This window comes from Myotis yumanensis, unplaced genomic scaffold (assembly GCF_028538775.1).
Source record: "Myotis yumanensis isolate MYYU_CA2020_CCGP unplaced genomic scaffold, mMyoYum1.0.hap1 SCAF_3, whole genome shotgun sequence".
In the NCBI taxonomy this organism is placed as follows: domain Eukaryota; kingdom Metazoa; phylum Chordata; class Mammalia; order Chiroptera; family Vespertilionidae; genus Myotis; species Myotis yumanensis.
The window spans coordinates 212,097,669-212,123,795 of NW_027223754.1; the positions used below are offsets into that span (position 1 = coordinate 212,097,669).

Here is a 26,127-nt window from a genome sequence, read left to right on the forward strand (position 1 = left end):
GGCGGTGGGGCCGGGACCGGGGCCGGGACCGGGGCCGGTCCGAATAGGGCGGGGAAGGGGGGTTGGTGGCGGGCGCTGCGGGATGGGGCGCAGGTCTGGCGTGGCGCGGGGCAGGGCAGCCCAGATGTGGAGCTCGGCGGGGGAGCCGGCCCCGCCCCTGGTGCCCGGCTGGCCCCTGGGCTGTGTCACCCATCGCCCCAGCCAATGAAGTCCCGGGCTGCGACCACCCCCTCTCCTCCAGGTGCGCACCAGGTGTGTCCCAGAAGCGCCGCCCCCACAGCCTGCCCGGCATCTGGGTCACCGGGATCACGGCTCCAGGTACCCGGGACGGGGCCCCGGGAAAATGGGACCAAGTTGCCGCCTGACCTCTGCCCGCAAGCACTGCCCGGCCCCAGGGCAGCCGAGGGCTGCCAGCAGGCTCCGCCCGGGCCACGCGCTCTCCTTGGAGTCGCCTTCGCAACGCCGTGTGACTAGGGACCTCCGTGCCCACGTCCGGCTGGTTGGCACCAAGCTGCCCGCATCCTGCCACTGGGGGCAGCTCGTGGCCTGAAGTACGGAGAGGAACTCCCTGTGTCCCCGAGGGTGATGGGGGCGGGCCCAGGGGCGGGGCCCACGATGCTGGGTAGCGGGGGGTCTGACAGACTCCCTCACTCCGCCCCCAAGGATGAGTACCCGCCAGGGCAGTCCACCGGATGGCCGCATGGCCGAGCCTTGGTGCTGATGGGCCAAAGACCGATGAGGGTCAGTGCTTGAGGCCGCTCATGTGTTTCTCTAAATAACATAGGAACTGCCTGGAAGAGGGCTTGGGAGGCCACCCGTTCCATCTATGAGAGTCCTCTATGGGGAGTGGAAGGCGAGGGGAAAGGAGATGGGGAGCAAAGGAGAATGAACGAAATAGCAAAGCAAAACGGAGGACATGCACCCCAGGAGCTCAAGGGAAGGGGAGGGGACAGGGCTGGGAAGCAGGGAGCAGAGCTGGAACCCAGCCCCTGCCAGCCGGACTCAAACCCCTGCTCAGGCTGCCCTGTACCAGCCCCAGACGGAGCGGAGGCAGGCAGGAGGGCAGACCCTCCAGGACCCACACGGCTCCCTGCAGGGTACACAGCGCCTGGAGACCTCTCTCCTGGGAGGCGGGCTGATGCTCCGGAGCTGCTCTGGGGGGGAGGGGAGTTCTGACCGCCCTGGCACTGGGTAAGCATGTCTCCCAGGGCATTCTGTGGTAGCTTTGCAACAGTCCTGTGACATAAACCGCATTGCCAACCCACTTTGCAGATGAAGAAACTGAGACAAAACCCACGCCCCAAGAGAGCTCTGCCAGTAAGAGGCTGAGTGGGGTGGGGGCAGAACGTGGAGATGGGGGAGCCCACGTTTCAGGCCAGAGGCGCCCACAGGGACCGGGCCGCAGGCCGTGGGGCTCCTGACTTAGGGAGGGAGGCCTCTCTGCAGGAGTCAGGACGACAGGGCTTCTCCCAGGGCCTGAGTGTGGGAGGCTGGAGGCAGGGACCTGGCAGACGCAGTGACTAGGCCCCAGGACACACTGAGTGGGTGAGAGAGGCGGCCCAGGCTGGTGGGAGGTGGGGCACACGGGGAGTGGGTGCCCCTGGGACTTCCAGGTGAGAGGAAGGTGAGCTGTGGGAAGACAGGGAGCTGCAGGTGGCACTGGGCGGATGAGTTGGGAGAGTGTGTGCTTTAAAAAAAAAAAAAAAGCCGCCCTCACTAGTTTGGCTCAGTGGATAGAGCGTTGGCCTGCGGACTCTGGGGTCCCAGGTTTGATTCTGGTCAAGGGCATGTACCTTGGTTGCAGGCACATACCCAGTGGGGAGTGTGCGGGAGGCAGCTGATCGATGTTTCTCTCTCATCGATGTTTCTAACTCTCTATCCTTCTCCCTTCCTCTCTGTAAAGAATCAATAAAATATAATTTAAATAAATAAATAAATAAATGTCCTCGATCTGGATGCATGCTCAGTGGTCAGAACGCCGGCCAATGCACCGAAGGGTCTCAGGTTCAATTCCAGGTCAGGGGCACATACCTGGGTTGCGGTTGGCTCCCAGCCCCTGTTCAGGGTGCGGTCAGGGTGTGTGCTGGAGGCAGCCAGCCGATGTGTCTCTCTCACATCGATGTTTCTCTTTCTCCCTCCCTCCCTCCCTCTCTCTGAAAAGCAGTGGAAAGGGTATCATCAGGTGAGGATAGAAATAAAAGGCCCTAGAATGAGGCGGAACTCCATGAACTGTTCCGGTGTGTTTGCCAGATTTACAGTTAAGTGACAAATGCAAAGTGCAGAACAGTGTACGTCGGATGCTGCCTTTTGCAGAAGAAATACGAGGAAAAAAGAAAATATTGGTGCATCTCCTTTTATTCCCTTTTCTTTTTGAGAAAGAGAGAGAGAAGCACGGATAGGATATTGGTATTTACCAGGGGTGGGTGGGAAAGAGCAAAGAGTGGAGAGCAATACCGCGTTGAGTTTATCTTTTTATATAAATTTGATTTTGGAACCACTCTAGTCTTTTATACACTAAAAAAATTTTATCAGCCTGCGGACTGAAGGGTCCCAGGTTTGATTCCAGTCAAGGGCATGTACCTCGGTTGCGGGCACATTCCCAGTGGGGGGGTGTGCAGGAGGCAGCTGATCGATGTTTCTCTCTCATCAATGTTTCTAACTCTCTATCTCTCTCCCTTCCTCTCTGTAAAAAATCAATAAAACTTATTTTAAAAAAAGAACAGAATGTTCATGAAATAAGATAAGAGTCGACGAGGCCATAAATGAGGTAAAGGAATAAATAAATGGAGGAGAGACCAAAGCTCTCCCCTGTGTTAAGTGCTAAGTGATCACCGTAGAGAATGGACAATCCCTCTGCAAGATTCTCAGTAAAAACTGATTTAGCAAATAATCATCAATAGAGGCCAAATCTGGTGGGAACCAGGAACAGTTCATGGTTTCAGAGTATCGCCCTCACATTGACTATTAATGACAAAAGTGAAAAATAGGTTACAGTGGGTTAACCTTGCAAATATAATCATAACCAAGTGCCCAAGTCACATTGTCCCCAATAATCACATGCCTCCAGACATGGTCCCCGAAGGAGGACATGCACGTGAAAGACCAAATGGCCCTCCAAAGATGTCCCCATCCTGACACTCAGAATCTGGGAATACGTTATCTTACGTGTCAGAGATCTTTGCAGATGTGATTAAATCAACGATCTTTTAAAAAAAATGAATGTATTGAGATGACACTGGTCAACAAAATTATACAGGTGCAGGTGCACAATTCTACAGCACATCATCTGTACGCGGTGCTGTGTGTTCACCACCCCAGTCAGGCCTCCATCCATCTCCACTTCTCTCCCCAATACTCTCCTCCAGGTCACCCCTGCCCTGGCAATCACCACACTGTTGTTTGTGTTAAAGATCTTAAAACAGGGAGGTTATTCTGGCTTATCTGGGTGTGCCCCATGTAATTGTACTTCTACGTTATAAGGAGAGAGGGAGGCAGAAGAATCAGAGAGAGATTTAAAGATCCCGCAGAGCTGACTTTGAAGAAGAGGAAGGGGCCACGAGCCAAGGAATGTGGGCGCCTCTAAAAGGCAGGGCGGGGGTTCTCCCTAAGGGCTCCAAAAGGAAGGCGACCCTGCGGACACTGTGACTGTGACCCAGTGAACCCGCTGCAGACTGAGACCTCCCACACTGCGACCCAGGAAACCTGTGATCGTTTGTTACAACGGCAACAGGAAACCAATGCACATCACTTTGGTAGAATTCTCGACAAAGATGCATAACTTGAGTGAAATGATGAGGAAACATGATTTAAGGGATTAAATTAGACTAAGGGACATTCTAATTAATAATTTGCCTGTACTCTTGAAAAAAAGATCGTGAAAGACAAAGGCCGTTTGAAGGAGACTAAAGAGATATGACAACTAAGAATGTGTGTGGCCCTGGGCTTGAACCTGGCCTGAAGGAACGATGGGCAAACTGTGAATGTGAGCTGCGAACTGAACCATAGTCCTGAGCTGCTGGCCCAGTGACGGATTTTGAAAATTGTACTGTGATTACATCATCAAAGTCCTGGCTCTTACAAAAGGCACTATCTCAGTAGGAGCACAGGGCGTGGTGTTGTAACCTAATCTCCAGTACTCCCCAGATGAAGTCTCCTTCTCTGCCCCTGTCTCTGTCTGTCTATCACCTAGCTACCCACCTAGCTACCCATCTAGCTACCCATCTATCTCTCTATCTAGAAGTAAGTGTATGCGGCAAATGTCACTGATGGGAGATTCTGGGTGAAGGGGACGTGAGTGTTCCATTTTTGCATAATTCTTGCAACCTCTCTAAAAATGTGAGCTCAGATCAATATAAGAAGAAGAAAGACAGCGGGCAGTTATGCCTTCCTGGTTGGCTCAGGGCGCGAGAGGCGGTCGGTCTGTGGCCATAAGTGGGGAGTTCTGCCCCTGTTGGTGTTTCTGTGGTGGCTTTAGATTTGCCAGGGATCACGGATTCACCGAGGGGGCAGCCGGGCCTCCGTGGAGAGCGGGTCGGAGACTTTGACAGTTGCCAGATCCCTTCTGTTGGGCAGTCCACAGGGGAGGCGGTCATGGGAGCAGAGCAGACACGAGGGACACGAGGGACATGAGCCCAGAGCAAACACAAGCAAGCGAGCGAGGGTGAACCTGAGGCCACCTCTCCAGGGGCCCCTGGTTGAGCATGAAGGACAAGAAGCCCAGAGCTTCCCTGGAGAGTGGGGACAGGGAACCTCCCAAAAAGAAGAAGACACAGTAGCAAGTGGTTTCTGAGCCGTGACAACCCCTTTAAGTCTGGGGTTTACACATGGGGTCAGTGAGCCACAGGCCCAGGCGCCTGGGAAACAGGAGGAGAAGGAGCGGCTGGCGGCCCCCAGACCCGGCAGCAGACAGAACCTGACCCTCCCCGCCCCCAGCTCCGGCTCCATCCAGGCTGCCTCACGGGCTCCTAGTGGGCCAGCATCTCCCCAGAGCGTTCCTCCCAGAACCCGAGACCCAGACTGGAGAGCTGGACTCGCGGCTCCCTGGGGCCCGCAGAGGCCTCTGCTTGAGAGAAGTCACTGCCCCTCTGGGCCTCAGTCCCCCAATGCAAGTCGGGAAATTGATCTGCAACCTTTGTAAGAATGAGGTCCGACTTAACACACACACACACGGGCCCTGGGTGTCCTGTGGATGGTTGTCCATCCGTCGATGGAGAAGAGGCGGAGTGGCCATGAGCTGCTGGGGCCTCGGTCACTCTGTGGAAAAGGGGGGGGGCAGTTTGTGGGGCACAACAAGCACTAGGAAGCTTGTCCTGTGGGTGCACAGCGTCCTGTCCGCCTACAGCACAGGCTGGCAGGGCCGGGTGGCCCCTCCCCACGGCCCAGGCCCAGCATGGAGCCCGGTGCACAGGAGGTGCTTGTGCCAGGAACACGCTGTCCCGGGAGGTGGATAGAAACAGGCAGCCCAGCTCCATGGGAGGCGGGCAGGGGGCAGGGGGCAGACCCAGGTCCCACTCTGAGGAGCCGAGGAGAAGCCGCCCACAGACACTGATCAAAGTCCTCAGGCCACCGGCTCAGAGGCTTTGCCACGAGACACCTGGACCGGAGCTGCTCTGGACACACGGACGCGCGGCCAGCAGAGCTGCTGGTGTGTTCAGGGCAGAGAGAGGCCCAGACCCAGACAGAGAGGCCAGGAGGGGGGAGGGGATGCCCCCAGGGCTCCCTCAGCACCCAACTCCTCATGGTCCCAGGGAGGAGGCGAGGGTGGCCAGTGCGTGTCAGGGGTCTTCCCAGTGCCGGGCCCTGAGCACAGGGCTTCCCAGCCGCCCTCCCAGTCCCGTGAAGCCGGGCCTTATGCCCATGTCCCAGCTGAAGGGACTGGAGCCCAGAGCTGCCAAGTGTCTGGCCTGAGTCGCCTCGCTGGTTAGGGCCAAGCCGGACAGGGTGCTGGGCCACCAGAATCATGCTGAGCCCCAAACACTGGCTCAGTCTCGCAAGGACAGAGGGGACCAACTCTTCCCTGTGTCACCAAGACAGCCTGGGGGTGACCCTGTTAACGCCCACTGAGCAGCCTGGTGTAACAGGTGCCCCGGGGACCTGGGAGCCATCCAGGCAGGTCTGCATGTGAAAGCTCTGAGATGGGGAGGCCTTCTGAGTGTGATGAGTCAGAGCCGCGCCCCCACCCCCACGCGCACCCCCACCCCGCCTCCGCCCACCCCTTCCCCATCAGGCGCCCCTGTGTTCTCCATTTCACACAGCTGGGCGCTGACCTGGTTCTGGACCCAGCCAGTCCCAGGAGGACACATCCCAGGTGACTCCACTTCTCTGCAGCCGCTGCAGGCGAGGAGTTCATAGACAGAAAGTAAATGCTGGCCGCCGGGGGCTGGGCCGGCGGGAGGGGACTTAGTGTTTCATGGCGGCAGAGTTTCTGTTCTGCAAGATGAAACAAATTTGCAATGGTGATGTGTGCACACCTTGTGAACGCACTTAAGGCCACTGAACTGTGCCTTTAAAAATAGCTAGGACAGCCCTAGCCGATTTAGCACAGTGGTTAGAGCGGCAGACTGAAGGGCTGCTGGTCCGATTCTGGTCAAGGGCACATAACTGGGTTGCAGGCTCCATTCCTGGCTCCAGTTGGGGCCCATGTGGGAGGCAACCAATGGATGTGTTTCTCTCACGTTGATGTTTCTCTCTCTGTCTCTCCCCCTCCCAACCACTCTCCCTAAAAAAATCCATGGAAAAAAATATCCTCAGGTAAGGATTAAATTTTTTAAAAAGGCTGACATGGTAAACTTGTGTGAATTACAGCCGGGGCTGGGAGGCTGGGCTGAGGGTGGGGGCTGCAGGGGGGAGGGGAGGCTGACACAGGGCTGCTCCCTTGCCTGCCCGAGGCTGTCCCTGGGCTGGGGAAGGCTGGGCAAGGTGCGTGGCTGTGGGAGGTCAGAAGCCAGCCTGGGGCACTGAGGGAGGACCTGGCAGGGGACAGAGAAGCCCAGGCCTCCCACGGGTGTGGGGTTTGGTAACTGGGTGAGGGGTGCCTGCCCTCATTTTGCGGGACTGCAGGGAGGCAGTGAGTGGGCCCCCGGAGCCCCTGGGTCCGCGCTGAGCCAGCACAGTGAGAGCGGGCGCCTGTCTGCATGCACGTCCCACCCCGGGAACCAGGCCCAGTCCACGCACCGCCTGCTGCCCTCTGAGAAGGTCCGGAGTCTCGTGGGTGGTTCTGGAAGTCACCGCTTTCTCTTCATTATGAGTTGTGAGTGGGCACCCCTTGGGGAAACACAGGGTTGGGGTCCTGCAAGCATCAGGATGCCACAGTTCGGTCAACCCGTCACTACAGAAACTTGGGTGTGTTTTCAGTGTAAAGACAGCTTCTTTGGTAGCTATTGATGATTCATTCGAATGGAACGTACAGCCCCAGCAGTGAAAGTTGTGTCTGAATGAGGCTCATCCAACACGTGTATGTCCCGGTAAGGCACGTTGCAGCCCGTGCACTCGGGAACTGCCCACGGCCCTGCACACTGTACTTGGGGGCCACTCCAAACAGCAGAGTCAGCAATTAAAGCACAGACATGCGAGCTCAGGGACCGGCTGACACAGGAAGGAGCGTTAAACAGCTGATGCCGCAGCTGCGGACCTGGTGTTGGGAAAGACACCACGGGACCGGTATCCGAGGTGGGTGAGGGGAACGCCGACCCCACAGCCTGGGGCCATGACGCCCAGGCGCTGCCCAGGGGACGTGCTGAGTCCCGGCAGCCACTCCGGGGCTCATTTTGCAGATGCGGACACACAGGCACAGAGGGGGGAGGCCTGATTCTAAGCCGGTGCTCTACGCGCGCTGGCTTGGTGGAGAGGGAGGGGCGTCTCCGGCTGGAAACCTGGGGGAGGGAGGCCCGGTAGGCTGATTGCCGGCTCCGCCACGCTGGGTCTCCGCCCCACTTCCTGGCACCTGGAGGCGCTCTGTGCAGCCGGGACACACATCTCTATGGGCAGCTTAGCCACTTCCCAGGGGCAGCGGGACGCGTCTAGGCCCGATGTTCCTCCACTGCTCCCAACACCTGTCACTCACCCTCTTCACTTAGAAGCGAAACTTTGAAATGGAAACGTGGCGTCACTGTCCTGAAATGAGAATCGCCACCACCTGCCAAGCACTGAGACATGGAAGTATGGTAGCAACCATCTCAGGTAGAAACTATAGTTTAACTTTAACCCTGCTGTTTGGCTTCTGTACTTATTTGCTTTGTTTAACAATAGAAAAGTTACTTTGATTTTCTGAATTGTATAAATCATCCCATTCGATTGAATGCCTTATTGATTGTAACGTGACTATCCCATTGATTGTGATCTTACTGGTTTTAGAAAGCACATTCCTCTGTACCTGGGAACCAGGACAGCACACTTATCCCAAGACTCGAGGGCTCTAGATAATGTGTTTCTGTCAACTCAGTGGTCCAAAGACCTAAAATAATAATTAATCTTTGTAGATAACTAATCAGCTCAATCTCGCTTCTGTAACTGCTTTGTGCAAACCAGCTTCCTCATTCCAAACCCTGGGATGTAATCAATACCTTTGTGATTTTTGCCTATATAAATCTGGTGTTGCGGCCATCTTATCACTTCGAGATTTGGAGCGCATGGCTCCCTCGTAGTCCCGGATTGCAATAAATGTGACTCTTTAACTTGGCTTCTTGAGGTGTCCTTCTGTGATTCGCGGGCACATTACAACAACATCACACACACAGACTGCAGGAAACCAGAGCAAAGCCATCACACGCGGGTCCTGTAGATGCCGGTGCCGCCTAAGGCCTGTGAAAAGGGGAACGACCACGTGTCGGGAAGACATTAAAGACCTCAGTGGCCACTGCTGCTTCCTCCCTGACTACGGGATCAAGGGGAACTGCAGGGGGCGCTGTCTCTTTCCAGGACATGCCTGTCATTTGGAGAAGGGAAAGCTCCCCCACCCTCCTTCAGGCGCAGGTGGGCCCCTCCCAGGCCCCTCCCCATCGCCCGTCTGCCCCCCAGGCCCCGCCCCTCCGCCCATCCTAAGCCCCGCCCACAGCCTGTTTGCCCCTCCTAGGCCCTGCCCCACAGCCCGTCTGCCCCTCCCAGGCCCCGCCCCACAGCCCGTCTGCCCCTCCTAGGCCCCGCCCCACAGTCGGCCTGCCCCTCCCAGGCCCCGCCCCACAGCGCCTCCAGCCCGCGAGGTGAAGGAGCAAGGTGTGGGCGACGAGCCCCTGATTGGCCCACCCGCCCGCAGATCATTTGCTGGCCGAAGGGGCGGGCCCAGAGGCGCTGACGTCACGCAGGGAACACCTGGGGAGCAGCTGCCAGGCCGCGCAGAGCGCACCTGTGGGCACTGGGTTAAGATGCCAGGAAGTGCAGACCGTGGACCTCAGACCCCGCCTCCCGGACCCCGACCCGCCGCCGCAATGTGCGACTCCGAGCGTGGCTGGAGCGTGTCCTTCGTGGGCTGCGGCTTCCTGGTCTTCTATCACCTCGGGGCGACCCGCTGTCTGAGCGAGCACGCCCCGCACCTCCTCCGCGACGCTCGCATGTTCTTCGGTACCTCTGCTGGGGCGCTGCACGGCGTCACCTTCCTCGCAGGTGTCCCTATTGGTACGTCCAGGGCCGACACCGGGTTCCTTGCCAGGAGGGGGCGCCCCCAGGCCTGGGCTGCGGGCGACTCCTAAGGTTGCGGGGTGCCCGATGGATCCGAGTTTGGACACGGAAACTGCAGGTGCATCCGGGGGACCCTGCAGACAGATGCCCCCTCCACTGCGTCCTCTCGCCTCGGGCGGGGCGGCTCTGTCGCCCAGTCTGGGAGGGGGCGCGCCTTGGGAGCGGCTCCTCTGGGCGTGGGAATCCCGAGCATCTCCTCGCCCCACCCCCTTCTGGAGCCGGGGCTTGAAGGAAGCCTGTTCCCCACCACCTAGAGCTGCAGGCGGAAGGGAGCTTGTCCCAGGAGGCGCGGGGTGGAGCTGATCCTTGAGGTCCCCGCCATCCCCTGGGGAGGCTCTGGGCCAGCTGAGCAGCCAACAGGGAGAGTTGATTCTCCCTGGGTCCCACCGACCCGGACGAGGGCTGTGGCCTATGTCCCGGGGTGGGCACCTTCTTCCCTTTGGGGACTTAAGAGACTGGAGACAGCACCACAGCTTCTCCCTGCTCCTGGCACCACTGGTGCAGCCCAGCCCTCCGGGTGCAGACATCTCAGGCAGAAAGAGGGCCAGGGCTCCTGGAGACCAGCTGAGTAGGCTTGGAGGAGGTTGGGGGGCCATGATGGATAGTGTGTGTGCAGGAGGGTACGAGAGCTATCTCCTCTCCTTCCCAGTGTTTCAGGCCCTTCCTCGGGGCTGGGTGGCCCCTGGACCCCCCACACCATGCTCACCCTCCACACCCACTCAGCGCCTCAGAAATGACAGCCCTTTAAGTTTTGTCGGGATTAACGTCTGTGCTTGTGGAAGCCAGTGGGAGGGAGGGTGTGGGCTGGTGCCCAGCTGGCCTAAAGGACTGGGGTGCAGCCTCCTGGGCTTGGGGTTCCCCATCAGGGGGCAGAGCTGGGAGCAAGGGGCAGTGTGGAGCTGTTGGCACCCAAAGGTACCCAGGAGGAAGAGGATGCCCCTCATCAGCCCGTTTCCCTGGGCTCCTCAGCGGCTTCCTCTCGGCTGTGACCAGGGCTGCTGGGGGGACGCAGCCAGCAGGGTTGCCTCTGCTCTGGTGACAGGAGACTCCTGCCAGGAGGGCAGCCCTGCCATTGGAGGAACCTCCTGCCATTGGAGGGACCTGGGCTGAGTGGGAGGTGGCGTTAGGGGGCCACCCTGGCTGCCTTCTCCCTGCAGGGGGAGGGGAACAAAGGGCAGGATGTGACCTCCAGGATGGCCAGTTCACGTCCCCCCACCCCCCGGGCTATAGCAGTGCTAAAGCCAGTCCGTGTCCCCAAGGTGACTGGAGCCACCCACACGGTTGAATGTTTAACTGGGGCTGTGACCCCAGGACCCCAATGAGGTGCAGAGCAGTGCAGGGGTTCCCATAGGCAGGGGACAGGCGGAGCCTGGGGCTATGTCCACAGCACAGGGTGAGGCAGGTGGGAGGGGAAGGCAGGTGAGAGGGGGAGGCAGGTGGGATGTGGAGGCAGGTGAGAAGTGGAGGCAGGTGAGAAGTGGAGGCAGGTGAGAAGTGGAGGCAGATGGGAGGTGGAGGCAGGTGGAAGGGGGAGGCTGGTGGGAGGTGGAGGCAGGTGGGAGGTGAAGGCAGGTGGGAGGGGGAAGCAGGTGGGAGGGGGAGGCAGGTGGGAGGGAGAGGCAGGTGGGAGGGGGAGGCAGGTGGGAGGGGGAGGCAGGTGGGAGGGAGAGGCAGGTGGGAGGGGGAGGCAGGTGGGAGGTGGTGGCAGGTGGGAGGTAGAGGCAGATGGGAGGGGGAGGCAGGTGAGAGGTGGAGGCAGGTGAGAGGTGCAGACAGGCTTCCTGCCCTGGTGCTGGCCTGGTGTTCTCTGCCCCCTGGAGTCAGGCCTCCCTGGCTCTGGCTCTGAGGGGAGTGGGGCGAGGAGAGCACACCTGGGCCTCTGGAGGCTCGGTCCCAAGGCCAGGCCGGGAGGGTGCTGTGCAACAGAAACAGTGCAAGCCGCGCTGCGCTGTCTGTCATTTTACGTTTCCTAGAAACGAAGCAAAAAGTAAGACACAGTGAAGTCAGTCTGTTCACCCCAATATCACCACACAGTGCCCTGCTCCCATTTAGTAAGTATGAGAGTGAGTTGAGATATTTTACATTCTGTTTTGCATGAAGTTTTGAGATCCTCTAACTACATCTCAATTTGGACGATCCCCATTGTAAGGGCTCTGCAGCCACGTGAGAACACAGCTCCCTCCGCCCGGTTTCTGGTCTTGCCGCAGTCGGCCCCTGTCCCAGGCGGCACATCCATCCCCCTGTGCGCTTGTCTCCCCAACAGACATCACCCTGAAGTTCCTCACAGACCTTGTCGAGTCCGCCAGAAGCCGGGCCATGAGCATCGTCCATCCGTCCTTCAACATAGTCAGGTCCCTCCGAGAAGCCCTCCACAGACACCTCCCGGACAACGTCCACCAGCTCATCTCAGGCAAAATGGTCATCTCGCTCACCAGAGTGTCCGACTGGGAAAACGTCCTGGTGTCCGAGTTTCAGTCCAAAGACGACGTTGTGGACGTAAGCGGTGGGCCTGTCTGGTGCTGTCAGTGAGGGGCTGTTTCATTCTGGGAGTCACGCGGACAGGCTGGCGCGGGCCACCTGCCCCCTTTCTTACACGGACAAGCACTGGCCTGCTGGGACGCTGTCTGTTGCCTGCACCCATTAATTAAAGTGCCTACTGTGTGCAAAGAGCACTTTCAGACCAGCTGCTCTTCTCACTCACAGAGAGAAGGCTCAGGGAGGCTGAAGGGAAGTAAGAGCCAACTGCTTTGCCTGTGGTTTCACTCCCTTTTGTCTTCACAGGCCTTGATCTGTACCTCCTTCATCCCTTTCTTCTTTGGCTTAATCCCTCCGACCTTCAGAGGCGAGGTAAGTCTGCTTTTTAACTGTGTTCACGGGGTGCTGGGTGCAGGGATCCTAGGTCCCCAAAAAGCAGAGCCCTGTGTCTCTCAGCCTAGAACCAGAGATTCCATCGCTGCCCGCTCCATTCCCACCCACCCCCAGCCCAACCACCTTCACCAAGAATCCACTATCTGGCTTTCTGCTAGACAGGCTGCTTCACTTAATTTTTGTTGTTAAGCCTCAGCAGAAGGGTTTTTTTTTTAAATATATATTTTATTGATTTTTTTACAGAGAGGAAGGGGGAGGGATAGAGAGTTAGAAACATCGATGAGAGAGAATCATCGATCAGCTGCCTCCTGCACACTCCCCACTGGGTATGTGCCCGCAACCAAAGTACATGCCCTTGACGGGACTAGAACCCTGAACCCTTGAGTCCGCAAGCTGATGCTCTATCCACTGAGCCAAACCGGTTAGGGCAGCAGAAGCTATTTTTTCCATTGATAGAGTGAAAGGGAGGAGGGAGGGGAGAGATAGATAGATAGATAGATAGAGAAACATCCTTGTGAAAGAGACACATCAATTGGGTGCATCCAGCACTCAGAGCGAGGCCGGGGATCTGTCCTGCAGCCCCGGTAGGTGCCGATGACCAGGAATGGAACCCGAGACCTGTGGTGCTCGGGCTGACACTCTAACCACTGACACACCCAGGCCAGGGCAGGTTCACTTCATCTTCCCCTGAGCACCGAGGACAGGTGCCCGGGGGCCACTGTCCTTCCAGCCCGTGCCTTGGGGCTGAGCTGCCGACAGAGCTACGGTTCAGTTCCATCAGCAAATACTCTCTGTAGACGCATGCGGCTGATTGCGAGCCCTGCCCGGCAGAGTCCCAGTGGAGTGTGTGCTCTGCAGGCTCTGGGCTGCGTGCTGGGCTGTGCAGCACCAGGGGCAGCTCCTTCCTGGGCAGCCGTCACCCACTGAGATGATTGCCTGCCCCCCCCCCCCCCCCCCCCCACCGGACATCTGTCCTGTCTGCGGACAGTTGAGGATGTCACAATAGGGGACACTGGTTTGACAGGTGCAGACTCTCCACATTGTACCGAACCCGCCTGCCCAGCCGCAGGTGTTGACAGAGGCTCCTCAAGCCCTTCCTCCCCCCATAGCCTCTGCCCATAATCTGAGCACCACGGACCCTGCCAGAGCCTCTGACCGGATGTGTTTCTCTCTCCCTCACAAGCGGTACGTGGATGGAGGGTTTAGTGACTCTACACCCTGCTTTGATAACAAGGCGACCATCACCGTGTCGCCCTTCCTTGGGGAGTATGACATCTGTCCTAAGGTCAAGTCCACGAACTTCCTGCATATGGACGTGTGCAGGCTCAGTCTCCGCTTCTGCTTGGAGAACGTCTACCTGATCAACCAAGTCCTGTTCCCACCGGATGTCAAGGTGAGTGGGGCTGTTTGTTCTGGGGGTGCAGCTCTGTGCTCTTGTTTGCCTGGGGACCCAACAGTGTCACTACGCAAACAAACCAAATTTGACCCCTCAATGAATAGGGATCGGAGAAGAGTCACTTGTCCCTGAAGGTCAGTGGTGCCCCAGGAGGGCTTCCAGGAGGAGGTGTCCCCGAATCACCTGGGGACATTTAAACTCTGCTGCCCCTCAGGGCTGTGGTCCTAGTGCAGTCGACCCTCCCGCTTCACAGGTTTCCCACCTGTGGATTCAACCAACCACACATCAAAAATATTCTAGCCCTAGTTGGTTTGGCTCAGTGGATAGAGCATCGGCCTGTGGACCGAAGGGTCCCAGGTTCGATTCAGGTCAAGGGCACGTACCTCAGTTGCAGGCTCCTCCCCAGCCTGGATCTGGCCGTGTTTGGGTAGGCAGAAACCAATCGATGTGTTTCTCTCACATCAGTGTTTCTCTCTGTCTGCCCTCTCTCTTCCACTCTCTGTGAAATTCAATGTAAAAATATCCTTGGGTGAGGATTTATATATATATATACTAGAGGCCCGGTGCACAAAAATTTGTGCACTCGGGGGGGTGGGGGATCCCTCAGCCCTGCCTGTGCCCTCTTGCAGTCTGGGACCCCTCAGGAGATAACAACCTGCTGGCTTAGGCCTGCTCCCGGCTGGCAAAGGGCAGGCCCAATCCCTAGGTGCAGCCCTTGGTCGGGCTCAGGGCAGGGCCAATTGGAGAGTTGGGGCGCTGCCCCCTGTCATGCACAGAGCAGGGCGGATCGGGAGGTTGCGATGCCACCCCTAGTCACGCTCAGGGTAGAGCCGATTGGGGGGTTGGGGCACTGCCCTCTGTCACACTCAAGGCAGGGTCAATGGGGAGGTTGCGGCGCCACCCCCTGTCACGCACAGAGCAGGGCCCATCAGGGGGTTGGGGAGCTCCCCCCTCTCATGCACAGAGTAGGGCAGATAGGGGAGTTGGGGCACCGCCCCCTGTCACACACAGAGCAGGGCGGATCAGGGGGTTGGGGCACCACCCTCTATCACCCACAGAGCAGGGCCGATCAGGGGGTTGGGGCATCGCAACTGTCACACTCAGGGCAGGGCCGATGGGGAGGTTATGGCTCTACCACATCACACACAGAGCAGAGCCTGTGCCAGGGCGGGGTTGGGGGGGGGTTGGGGCACCACACCCTGTCACACACAGAGCAGGGCTGATAAGGGGGTTAGGGTGCTGCACCCTGTCACACACAGAGCCGCAGGGCGATCAGGGGGTTTGGTCGCTGCCCCCTGTCATGCTGATCCTGGTGCCGGGAGGCCTCGAGGCTCCGCTGATCCTGGTGCTGGGAGGCATATTACCCTTTTACTATATAGGATACAGGCCTGGTGCACGGGTGGGGGCTGGCTGGTTTGCCCTGAAGGGTGTCCTGGATCAGGGTGGGGGTCCCCACTGGGGTGCCTGGCCAGCCTGGATGAGGGGATGATGGCTGTTTGCAGCTGGTCACACCCCCTTCAGGGTGGGGGTCCCCACTGGGGTGCCTGGCCAGTCTGGGTGAGGGGATGAGGGCCGTTTTCAGGCTGGCGGGTGACTGAAGCTCCCAACCTGTCCTTTTTTTCTTTTTTTTTTATTCTGGTCCAGCTTTAGCTCTGAGGCTTGGCTCCAGCTCTGAGGCCAAGGCTGCTGAAAGCAGGTATCTGGTTTGTTTGGGTTCTATAATTGAAACACTGTTTCAACTCCAGCTCTGAGATCCCAGCTGGCTCAAAGCAGGTTTCTGGGGTTTTGTTTAGCTTCTATATTTGTAACAATGTTTCAAACTGCAAGCTCAGAGGCCAGCAGCCGCAGGCGGGGAACGTTGGCTTCCTCCGACACTGAAGCAAGCAAGCCTCATGTTCGCTTCAAGCTGCCTGGCCGCCGGCCGCCATCTTGGTTGGCAGTTAATTTGCATATCACCCTGATTAGCCAATGGGAAGGGTAGCGGAGGTATGGCTAATTACCATGTTTCTCTATTATTAGATAGGATATATACACACTAGTATATATACTAGAGGCCTGTTGCATGACATTCGTGCACCGGGGGGGGGGGGGGGGGCTACCCTCAGCCCAGCCTTCACCCTCTCACAGTCTGGGACCCCACGGGAGATGTCAGCGGACCTAAGCCAGCAGTTGGAAATCCCCCTAGGGGTCCTTAGCACAGCAGCGGAGGCAGGACAGACTACCGCCACTACTGCTGTGCTGGCCAGCTGTGAGCCCAGCTTCAGGCCATGAGCCCACAGGGGGAGCACACTGACCACCAGGGGGCAGCTCCTGTATTGAGCGTCTGCCCCCTGGTGGTCAGTGCACGTCATAGCGACCGGTCGTTCCGTTGTTTGGTCAATTTGCATATTAGGGTTTTATTATATAGGACTAGAGGCCCAGTGCACAAATTTGTGCACAGGTGGGGTCCCTGGGGGTGGCCTGCGGGGATCGAGCCAAAACCAGCAGTCCAACACCACCTGCCGCTCCTGCTCATCCCAGCCCTACTGCACCTGCCACAGGCTCACAGCCTGTCAGTCACGATCGGGAGAGGCTCGCACCGCCCAGCAGTGCTCACTAACCGTGAGCCCTGCATCTGGTGCCCACCCAAGGTGGGGCGGCCTGGGAAGTGATCAGCCCTCCAGGCAGGCGGTGGGTCGTGCTTGCCGGCCCCGGATCAGGATCCATCCCGCTGACGTTCATACCACTTGTTGGGAGCCACCTGGTGGCCGCTTTTATATTGTTTCATCCTTGCTGAGCATCTAGGGAGGGGAAGCGGCCATGGCACCTGAGGCCGACTTCCAGGAGGCTGGTGGTGCTGTTGGGGATCTTGCCAGCAGAGTGGTCTGTCAGTGCCTGGCCCGTTCTCCGGAGATTGGACCTGCAGGAAGACTGAGGGAGTGTGGTGGGCCGCCGGGACGGGTTGGTCAGCTGAGGTTGCGCCTGCTGTGGGAGCGCACTGACCACCAGGGGGCAGCTCCTGCATTAAGTGTCTGCCCCTTGGTGGTCAGTGTGCATCATAGCGACCGGTCGTTTGGTTGCTTAAGCGTGTGTGTGTGTGTGTGTGTGTGTGTGTGTGTGTATTCCAGAAAGTCCCAAAATGCAAAACTTGAATTTGCCCCTTGCCGCGCCCTACCCGAATCCACGGAGTGACGTGGAGTGTAGGGTGCCTGCTGTAGCCTGTGTGCAAACCCTACACCATTTACGTGAAGGACTAGAGCATCCATGAATGCCGGTACCTGAGAGGAGCACTGGACCAGACCCCCACAGATCCTGGGGAGACTCTGTGGGTGCAGCCTGGGCAGTAGGATGTGTCGAGTTACCCACATGATCTTATTCGTGGCCACGCTCACGAACCACGCAGCACTGTGGTGGCTGTAGTATGCCTCCCCACCCCAGCAGTAAGGGGATGTGTGGACATGGGCCCTAACAGGGATGGGGGGCCCAGGAGGCTGCAGGGAAGTGGGCAGGACAGTGAGCAGCCCTCAAGGGCTCCCCCTGGAGGCAAGGCCGTGCACCAGCTGGTTGGTGTGGGTGGTTTGTGCACAGAGCAGGGGAGGCAGCTGTAACTGTCCCCCGAGGACCAGGACAGGCCTGTCATGCTGGGTGACAGCAAAGGCCCCATGGAGGGGTGTCGTTCCTGCCCAGTGCCTTGTCCGGCCATGCCCGGCCCATGGAGGCAGCTCAGAGTTTGAAGGAGTCTTCAGTTTAAATGAATGAGGCTTGGCGATACGGCTCGGTAGTTCACTTACTTGCCTGGCTTACAGGTGCTTCTAGAGATATGCCTGCGAGGGTACTTGGATGCCGTCAGGTTCCTGGAAGAAAAAGGTACGTATGAGCTGGGGAGTAGACGAGCCCTTTTCTTTAAAAAAAAGAAAAGAAAAAATACATATGGTTTTATTGGTTTCAGAGAGAGGAAGGGAGAGGGAAGGAGAATCCGAAATTCGGGCAGTGTGCTGGCCGGGAACAGAACCGTGCCCTCCGGGTTCATGGGTTGAGGCTGATCCACTGAGCCACACTGGCCGGGCCAGATGAGCCCTTTTCCTCCACTGTTTGTTAGCCGCCTTGGTAAGCCCCAGAGTCTGTGACGTCACTCGGTGAGGAGTCGGGCTCCTGAAACATTAGCGTGGAGCCCACCGTTAGATGTGTTCGGAGCTGCTTTTCTTCGATGCTAAACGTTGGCTCCTGTAGTGACCGTGTCCATTACTCTGAGGCTGAGACCAAGGAGACCTTCTGGTCACCAGGACCTGCACGTGTTACCCACTCAGGAAGTGCCCATTGTGTCCCTTCCAGGTCCACGCACGTGGCTGAGTGCGGGGGGCACTGCCACCCGGAGCTCACTCTGTGGATGGATGACGTGTGGAGGGATGACATGCAGAGGGCGTGACAGGATGTGGGATGCTACAGGGTCACACAGGAGGGAGCTGCAAGGCCTGGGGGAAAGGAGGGCTTCCAGGAGGAGGTGACTCCACTTTGGAGATGGATAGGAGGGGAAGAAGGCCTGTGTAACTGCAGTGGCTGAGAGATGGACAGAGGAGAGGCGCAAGCTGGGCCCCGTGCACGTGGTGAAGCTGGCACTGCAGCAGTAGGGAGCCACGGAGGGCTGCTGAAGCAGGAGGGAGGGAGGTCAGAGGGGAGCGTGGGAAGGCCCCTCTGGATGTCTGGTGGCTGCTGGCCTCCTGTCAGGGTGGGTGGGTGTGTGAGTCATGCCCCCTGTCTCCGTGCCCCGCGTAGGCATCTGTGACAGGCCCCGTCCGAGCCCGAGTGTGCCCTCGGCAGCGCCCGAGTTCCTCCCCTTCTCCTGGGAAACCGCGAGCCCCGAGGCTTCCCCGGGGGCGGCTGCCTGGCAGAGGAGGCCCGAGGTGGCCAAGCTGCTGGCCCACCTGCGTGTCAGCCTCCTGCCCTGGGACGAGAGCATCCTGGAGACGCTGTCGCCCAAGCTCATTGCAGGTGAGACGCCTCTGGCGGGACAGCAGGGTGTTACTTTCTGTTGCTGAGACTAAGGGGGCTTCTCTGGCGGGTTGGGGAGGAGGGTGATGCTGCCACGGGGAGGAGATGAGGCCCCACCTCCTGGCACCATCTCCCCACCCAGGAGCCTTGCTCAGCCTCCCTTCCCCGTGTGCACGGCCAGAAAAAGCCACACTCCCGGTGAGCCCGTTGGGAGTTACTCGGGCATGCGCCCAGTTCCTGGGTCTGGGCACACCGGATTTGGGGGGCCCGAGGGTGGGCCCCTTCTTCCAGAACAACATTCTCTGCCTGGGCCCCCGTCTCCACGCCTTCTTTCTGGAGGAGCCTGTCTGCCTCCCCCTTCCCCGAACCCTCAGCTTTGAACTTGTCCTTGAGCGACGGTAGTGCATTTGATCATGTCGTCAGACACCAGGTGGGCCAGGAGTGCAGGCCAGATGCATTCGGGCACTGGGAGAAATTCAAAGATAAGCAAGACGCTGGTGCCCAGGTTGCTACGATTTGAGGGTCCTGAGGCCACGACGAAGGGGAAACAGAAGCCAGGGCTCCAGGCAGAAGAGGGCGTGTTGGGAAAGCCCATAAGGTGGGTGGGGTTGGGGGTCGGTGTCTCCTCCAGGGGGAGCTGCCAGTGGGACAGAGTTGATCCGGGGCCCGTGGCTGTCCCAGGGCTGTTCTGGCCACACTCCCTGCTCCATGGCATGGGCTCGGCTTCTGATTCTTTGGCAGCAGGATTTGTGTGTTTCACTGGAATTGCAGGCAGCACCTGGGTGAGGTTACACTGGGGGAACGCCCCTCCCCCCAATGGTATCTTTCAGGCCTGAGTGAGGCACTTAGACCCCGAGGTGGCTGCTGGAGCAAGATCTGCAGGTTCCTACCGGTGAAGGTCATGTCTTACGTGGTGCTGCCCTGTACGCTGCCCGTGGAGTCCGCGCTCGCGGTGGCCCAGAGGTGAGCGGTGTGGGCGGCTTTGTGTCTCGGCGGTTGAGTGAGGGTTAAGGGAGAGTTCACGTAAGGCCCCACGCCTGGGCCTGGCTCCTGTGCGGTGCAGTAGGGTCACAGTCTATAGGGTCTGTCCCTGACAGGTGCCTCGTGCTGAGGCCGTCTTTCCCTGTGCGGAAGTTCAGGCATTTACCAAAGCCCAGGCATGGGCCCTAGCCCGTTTTGCTCGGTGGATAGAGCATCGGCCTGCAGACTGAAGGGTCCTGGGTTTGATTCCAGTCAAGGGCACGTGCCTGGGTTGTGGGCTCAGTCCCTAGTAGGGACCACACAGGAGGCAGCCAATCAATGATTCTCTCTCATCATTGATGTTTCTAGCTCTCTCCGTCTCCCTTCCTCTCTGAAATCTAGTTTAAAAATTAAAAAGAGCCAAAACCGGTTTGGCTCAGTGGATAGAGCATCGGCCTTCGGACTGAAGAGTCCCAGGTTCCATTCCGGTTAAGGGCATGTACCTGGGTTGCGAGCACATCCCCAGTGGGAGATGTGCAGGAGGCAGCTGATCGATGTTTCTCTCTCATCGATGTTTCTAACTCTCTATCTCTCTCCCTTTCTCTCTGTAAAAAATCAATAAAATATATTAAAAAAAAAAGTTTAAAAAAAAATTAAAAAGAGTTCTGTGCCTTCACTCAGCTTAAAAAAAAAAAAAAAAGGCCAGGCGTGGGGTCCTTTAGTGTCCAGGGGCAGGGAGTCTGTGGAGGCCGTGGTCAGGCATCCTCTGCTGGACTTGCATGTGGCCACGTGCAGTTGGGCTGGAGGAGGGGGTGGTGTCTCCACTCCAAGCTTCAGGCATCTTGCCCCGGACAAGCAGAATCCGGGAAATCCAGCCTTCTCCTGTGATTCCCATGGAAACCCCTGGAGCTTTCCTGACTAAAGAGCGGCCGAAGTTTGGGGCTTTTAGGGTGGCTTGTCCGAACCCACCTTCTGAGGATTTATCCGACTGGGATTAGACGTGAGCCCCGCAGTTTAGTGGCACAAGGGGCCTTGTTGTAAAGCTGGCTGCCTTTCGTTCAGCTTTTGTTTGGTTCTCTTCGTTTGGCTCATCTTCCTGCTGACACTGTGTGTGTGTGTGTGTGTGTGTGTGTGTGGGCGTGTGTCTGTCTGTCTGTCTGTCTGTCTGCTTTTATTCCTGCAGACTGGTGCGGTGGCTTCCCGACATTCCTGCCGACGTCGGGTGGCTGTTGTCCATAACCTCCCAGGTTTGTTCTGGAGGAATGACGCGTCTGCTCCCCACTTCCTTGCGGTTATAGATGGACAAAGAGAGAAACAGCTGTTGCTGTGTGTCAGTTACTCTTGGTTGAGTTTTATTGATATCCCGAAGCTCTGTCCTCTGACAGGACCTAGAAGCCCAAAAGGAGTGAGCACACCCAGCACCAAGACCTTGGTTTCTAAACACCATTCCACGCAAACAGGGGAGACTCTGGGGGAATGACTGATTGCAGGGCCGAGCAGGACAAGCACAAGGCGAGCCTGGAACACGGGACGGCAGGAAGCAAGTGCTGAAGGAATGACGGGGACGTGTCCAAAGGATTCGGGAGCCAGCTTGGCTAACTCTGGGACAGTGTGGGACCAAAACACATCATTTGAATAACAGATTGTTCATGGAATCAGAGTCTAGCCCGGCCGGCGAGGCTCAGTGGATTGAGCGTCCCCCATGCACCAGAGGAGTCTGCGAGTCAATAAACGAGATGAAGGAGTAAATACAAGGAGCAGAAGGCAAAGCTCTCCCCTATGTTAAGTGCTTAGTGATCACCGTAGAGAATGGACAATCCCTTTGCAAGATTCTCGATAATAAAGGCCTAGAAGCCAATAATCATCAATAGAGGCAGGTACAGGATATTGACCTGGTTTCAGAGTATCGCCCTCACATTGACTATTAATTACAAAAGTTAAAAATAGGTTACAGTGGGCTAACCTTGCAAATACAACCATAACAAGTATCACATTTATATAGCCACAATAATGGGGCAGACGAACATCACATGCCTCCAGATATGATCCCCTAAGGAGGACACGTATGTGAAAGACTGAGTGACCCTCCAAAGATGTCCCCATCCTGACACTCAGAATCTGGGAACATGTTATCTTACGTGTCAAAGATCTTTGCAGATGTGATTAAATTAAGGATCTTAAAAATAGGGAGGTTATTCTCGATTACCTGGATGGGGGGCATGTAATTGTACTTCTAACTCACACGTAGAGAGGGCGGCAAAGGTGTCTAAAGATCCCACAGAGCTGACTTTGAAGATGAGGAAGGGGCCAAGAGCCAAGGAATGTGGGCGCCTCTAAAAGGCAGGGAGGGGGTTCTCCCTAAGGGCTCCAGAAGGAAGGCGGCCCCACGGACACTGACTGTGACCCAGTGAACCCACTGCAGACTGCGACCGCCCACACTGCGACCCAGGAAACCTGTGGTTTTCTTAGCCACTTAGTGTATGGTCATTTGTTCTAATGGCAACAGGAAACCAATGCACATCACTTCTGTAGAATTCTGGGCGAAGATGCATAACTTGAGAGAAATTATGAGGAAACATGATTTAAGGGATCAAATACAATTAAGGGACATTCTACTAAATAACTTACCTATACCCTTTTCTTTTCTTTCTTTTTTTGGTTAATCCTGACCCGAGGATATTTTTCCCATTAATTTTAAGAAAGAGGTGAAGGGAGAGGGGGAGAGAGGAAGAGAAAGAGCAAGAAAGGGAGAGAAACATCAATGTGAGAGAGACACATGGATTGGTTGCCTCCTGCAAGTGCCCTGACTGGGGCCAGGCATCGAACCCGCATCCACCTACCTGCCCTTGACCGGGAATCTAATCCACGGCCCTTCAGTGTGAGGGCCAACGCTCTAACCACCTTAACACCCAGGCCAGGGCACTTGAAAAAAGTTAAGATCATGAAAGACAAAGGCAGTTTAGCCCTAGCCGGTTTGGCTCAGTGGATAGAGTGTTGGCCTGCAGACTGAAGGGTCCCAGGTTCAATTCTGGTCAAGGGCACATGCCCAGGTTGCAGGCTCCATCCCCAGTAGGGAGCGCGCAGGAGGCAGCCAATCAGTGATTCTCTCTCATCATTGATATTTCCATCTCTCTCTCCCTTCCTCTCTGAAATGAATAAAAGTATATATTTAAAAGAAAGAAAGAAAGACAAGGGCAGTCTAAAGGAGACTAAAGGGACATGGCAACTTAGTGCATCCCTGGCTCTTGACTTGAACTTGGCCTGAAGGGACAATTGACAAAATGTACGTGTGAGCTGAGAATGAAACAATAGCACTGTGTTGATGGTACACTTTCCAAGTTTGCGAAGTCCTTGTTCTTAGGGAAAACACCGAGATATTTAGGAGTAAAGAGACATGGTGTCCCAACCTAATTATTGCTCCAGAAAATCAATCTCTAGCGCCATCTATACTTCCCTCTACCTGCAGGACTATTGAGCAAAGGTTTCTGTGGCAAAGGCCGCTGGCTGGAGAATCTGAGCGAAGGAGACATGAGCCTGGGGTTTACACATGGGGTCAGAGAGCCACAGGCCCAGGCGCCTGGGAAACAGGAGAAGGAGCGGCTGGCGGCCCCCAGACCCGGCAGCAGACAGGACCTGACCCTCCCTGCCCCCAGCCCGGAAGCAGACAGAACCTGCCCCTCCCCGCCCCCAGCTCCGGCTCCATCCGGGCTGCCTCACGGGCTCCTAGTGGGTCAGCATCTCCCCAGAGCGTTTCCCCCAGAACCCGAGACCCAGACTGGAGAGCTGGACTCGCGGCTCCCTGGGGCCCGCAGAGGCCTCTGCTTGAGAGAAGTCACTGCCCCTCTGGGCCGCAGTCCCCCACCTGCAAGTCGGGAAATTGATCTGCAACCTTTGTAAGAATGAGGTCCGACTTAACACACACACGGGCCCTGGGTGTCCTGTGGATGGTTGTCCATCGGTCGATGGAGAAGAGGCGGAGTGGCCATGAGCTGCTGGGGCTTCGGTCACGCTGTGGAAAAGGGGGGGCAGTTTGTGGGGCACAACAAGCACTAGGAAGCTTGTCCTGTGGGTGCGCAGCGTCCTGTCCGCCTGCAGCACAGGCTGGCGGGGCCGGGTGGCCCCTCCCCAAGGCCCAGGCCCAGCATGGAGCCCGGTGCACAGGAGGTGCTTGTGCCAGGAACACGCTGTCCCGGGAGGTGGACAGAAACAGGCAGCCCAGCTCCATGGGAGACGGGCAGGGGGCAGGGGGCAGACCCAGGTCCCACTCTGAGGAGCCGAGGAGAAGCCGCCCACAGACACTGATCAAAGTCTTCAGGCCACAGGCTCAGAGGCTTTGCCACGAGACACCTGGACCGGAGCTGCCCTGGACACATGGATGCGCGGCCAGCAGAGCTGCTGGTGTGTTCAGGGCAGAGAGAGGCCCAGACCCAGACAGAGAGGCCAGGAGGGGGGAGGGGATGCCCCCAGGGCTCCCTCAGCACCCAACTCCTCATGGTCCCAGGGAGGAGGCGAGGGTGGCCAGTGCGTGTCAGGGGCCTTTCCAGGGCCGGGCCCCGAGCACAGGGCTTCCCAGCCGCCCTCCCAGTCCCGTGAAGCCGGGCCTTATGCCCATGTCCCAGCTGAAGGGACTGGAGCCCAGAGCTGCCAAATGGCTTGACCCGATGCTCCCCATCCTGCCGGCAGGATTGGAATAGACACTCCTTTTCGATTGAGCCCCGTCTGTGCTTCAGTGGCTCCAGGAGTGACAGGCGGCCTGGACCCATTGTGTCCGGTTTCAGGGGAGGGCAGCCGAGGGCCAGGAGGCTGGGTCTGGACAGCTGGGCTCGGCGGCCAGCATCCATGGCCGCTCTGGGAGCCCAGTCCCTGCCTCCAATGAGGAGCACTGCGCATGTGTGCGTGTGAGAGGGATGGGGTTACCCTCACGGCGCCCCTCTCCCTGGGCAGGGGTGCACTGTGCTGTGAGGAGCCCGGCTCGGAGGGTGTGGGTGCAGGGGGAGGCAGGGCCAGGACAGAGCACTGTGCACTCACCAGCTGGTACGGACTCCGTGTGGCTGAGCAGGGCCACCTCTGTGAGCTGGGGTGGGAGCAGCAGGGGGCCAGGGAGGGCAGAGCCAGTGGGTGGGTAGCATGGACCCCGGGAAAGCCCATGTGACCGAGGCCCCGTCTCTGTCCCTCCTGCACTGACTCACCTGCAGGCAGGTCACTGGGGCCGCGTGCAGGGGGCCCAGCCGGGCGCGGTCAGAGGCTGTGATGGCTCTGAACCCTGGGAGGGACCCGACCGCATCGGAGGAAGCCCAGGACCCCCTCACCCGGCTGGGCCCGCCTCGGAGGGGCTCCGCCTGAGACCCCGCGGGGCCCGGGGGACCGCTAAGGACCCAGTTCATCCTCAAGTCCCCTTTCCATCACCCCGCCCTCGGCCAGCCTTGCTGGTGAGGAGCCCTCCTTCCCACGAGGCAGGGCTGACTGCTAGAATGTTCCTCCCCACCCGTCCCCTCGACTGCTGGTTCCAGCCCAGCCTTCTGAGAGCCGGAGCTGACTCGCCCCCTCTGCCTGGGGCAGCCCTGCAGAGACGGGTACCCGGGACCCCAAACAGGACCTCCTGCCACGGTGTCTCAGCCCGGGTCCCAGGTCCTCTGACCCTGGTCCCGGGGGTCGGTGGCACTCTAGATGCAAGACCCAGCATAGAAAACGCCCTCCCGGGTGGCGGCAGTTGATCGTCACCTCCTGCACTGTGGACCCTGCTCCTGGTCATGTGGCCTCGGGCGTGGGCCTTGCGGACGCCTTGTCAGGCTGAGAGCTGGCAGGCTGCTTCCAGCCCCTGAAATGCCCCGCCCCCTTCACCAAGGCTGCCTAGCGCCCGCCTGCTCCACGTCTACCAGGCACCTCCCCTCCGCCCTTCAAATGGAGAACCTCACGGTCCAATAGAAATATAAAGCAAGCCTCTACGTTACTTTTATATTTCCAGCCAGAAAATGAGACTATCTTCAATAATGGATTTTATCTAACTCAGTAAATCCAAAATATTACCATTATGACTTGTCATAAATATAGAAAAGTATTATAAGAGAATTTATCCTTTTTTTCCCTCCGTCTTCGAAACCTTTTGCTCTGAAAACGCATCTCAATCCAGATAATAAATTCTCGTCGGCTGAAGTGAAATGTAATCCTACCAGAACAATACACTGTGTTTACTGGGAAAGCATGGCACGTGGTTTCGGTTCGTAAATTTAGGTTTTAAAAGCGGAAAATAAAACAAATTCAGT

General features: G+C 57.7%; 1 protein-coding gene across 1 annotated transcript; it reads left to right on the top strand.

Moving 5' to 3' along the window:
* The first annotated feature begins 9,314 nt into the window (after window positions 1-9,314).
* Window positions 9,315-22,128, top strand: LOC139005810 (1-acylglycerol-3-phosphate O-acyltransferase PNPLA3-like). The gene is made up of 8 exons (XM_070408020.1): window positions 9,315-9,609; window positions 11,936-12,168; window positions 12,454-12,519; window positions 13,724-13,933; window positions 17,722-17,782; window positions 18,689-18,904; window positions 19,735-19,867; window positions 21,048-22,128. Exons 1-8 carry the CDS (start codon window positions 9,360-9,362, stop codon window positions 21,160-21,162), a joined length of 1,284 nt encoding a protein of 427 aa, XP_070264121.1. The 5' UTR covers window positions 9,315-9,359; the 3' UTR covers window positions 21,163-22,128.
* Window positions 22,129-26,127: the final 3,999 nt, after the last annotated feature.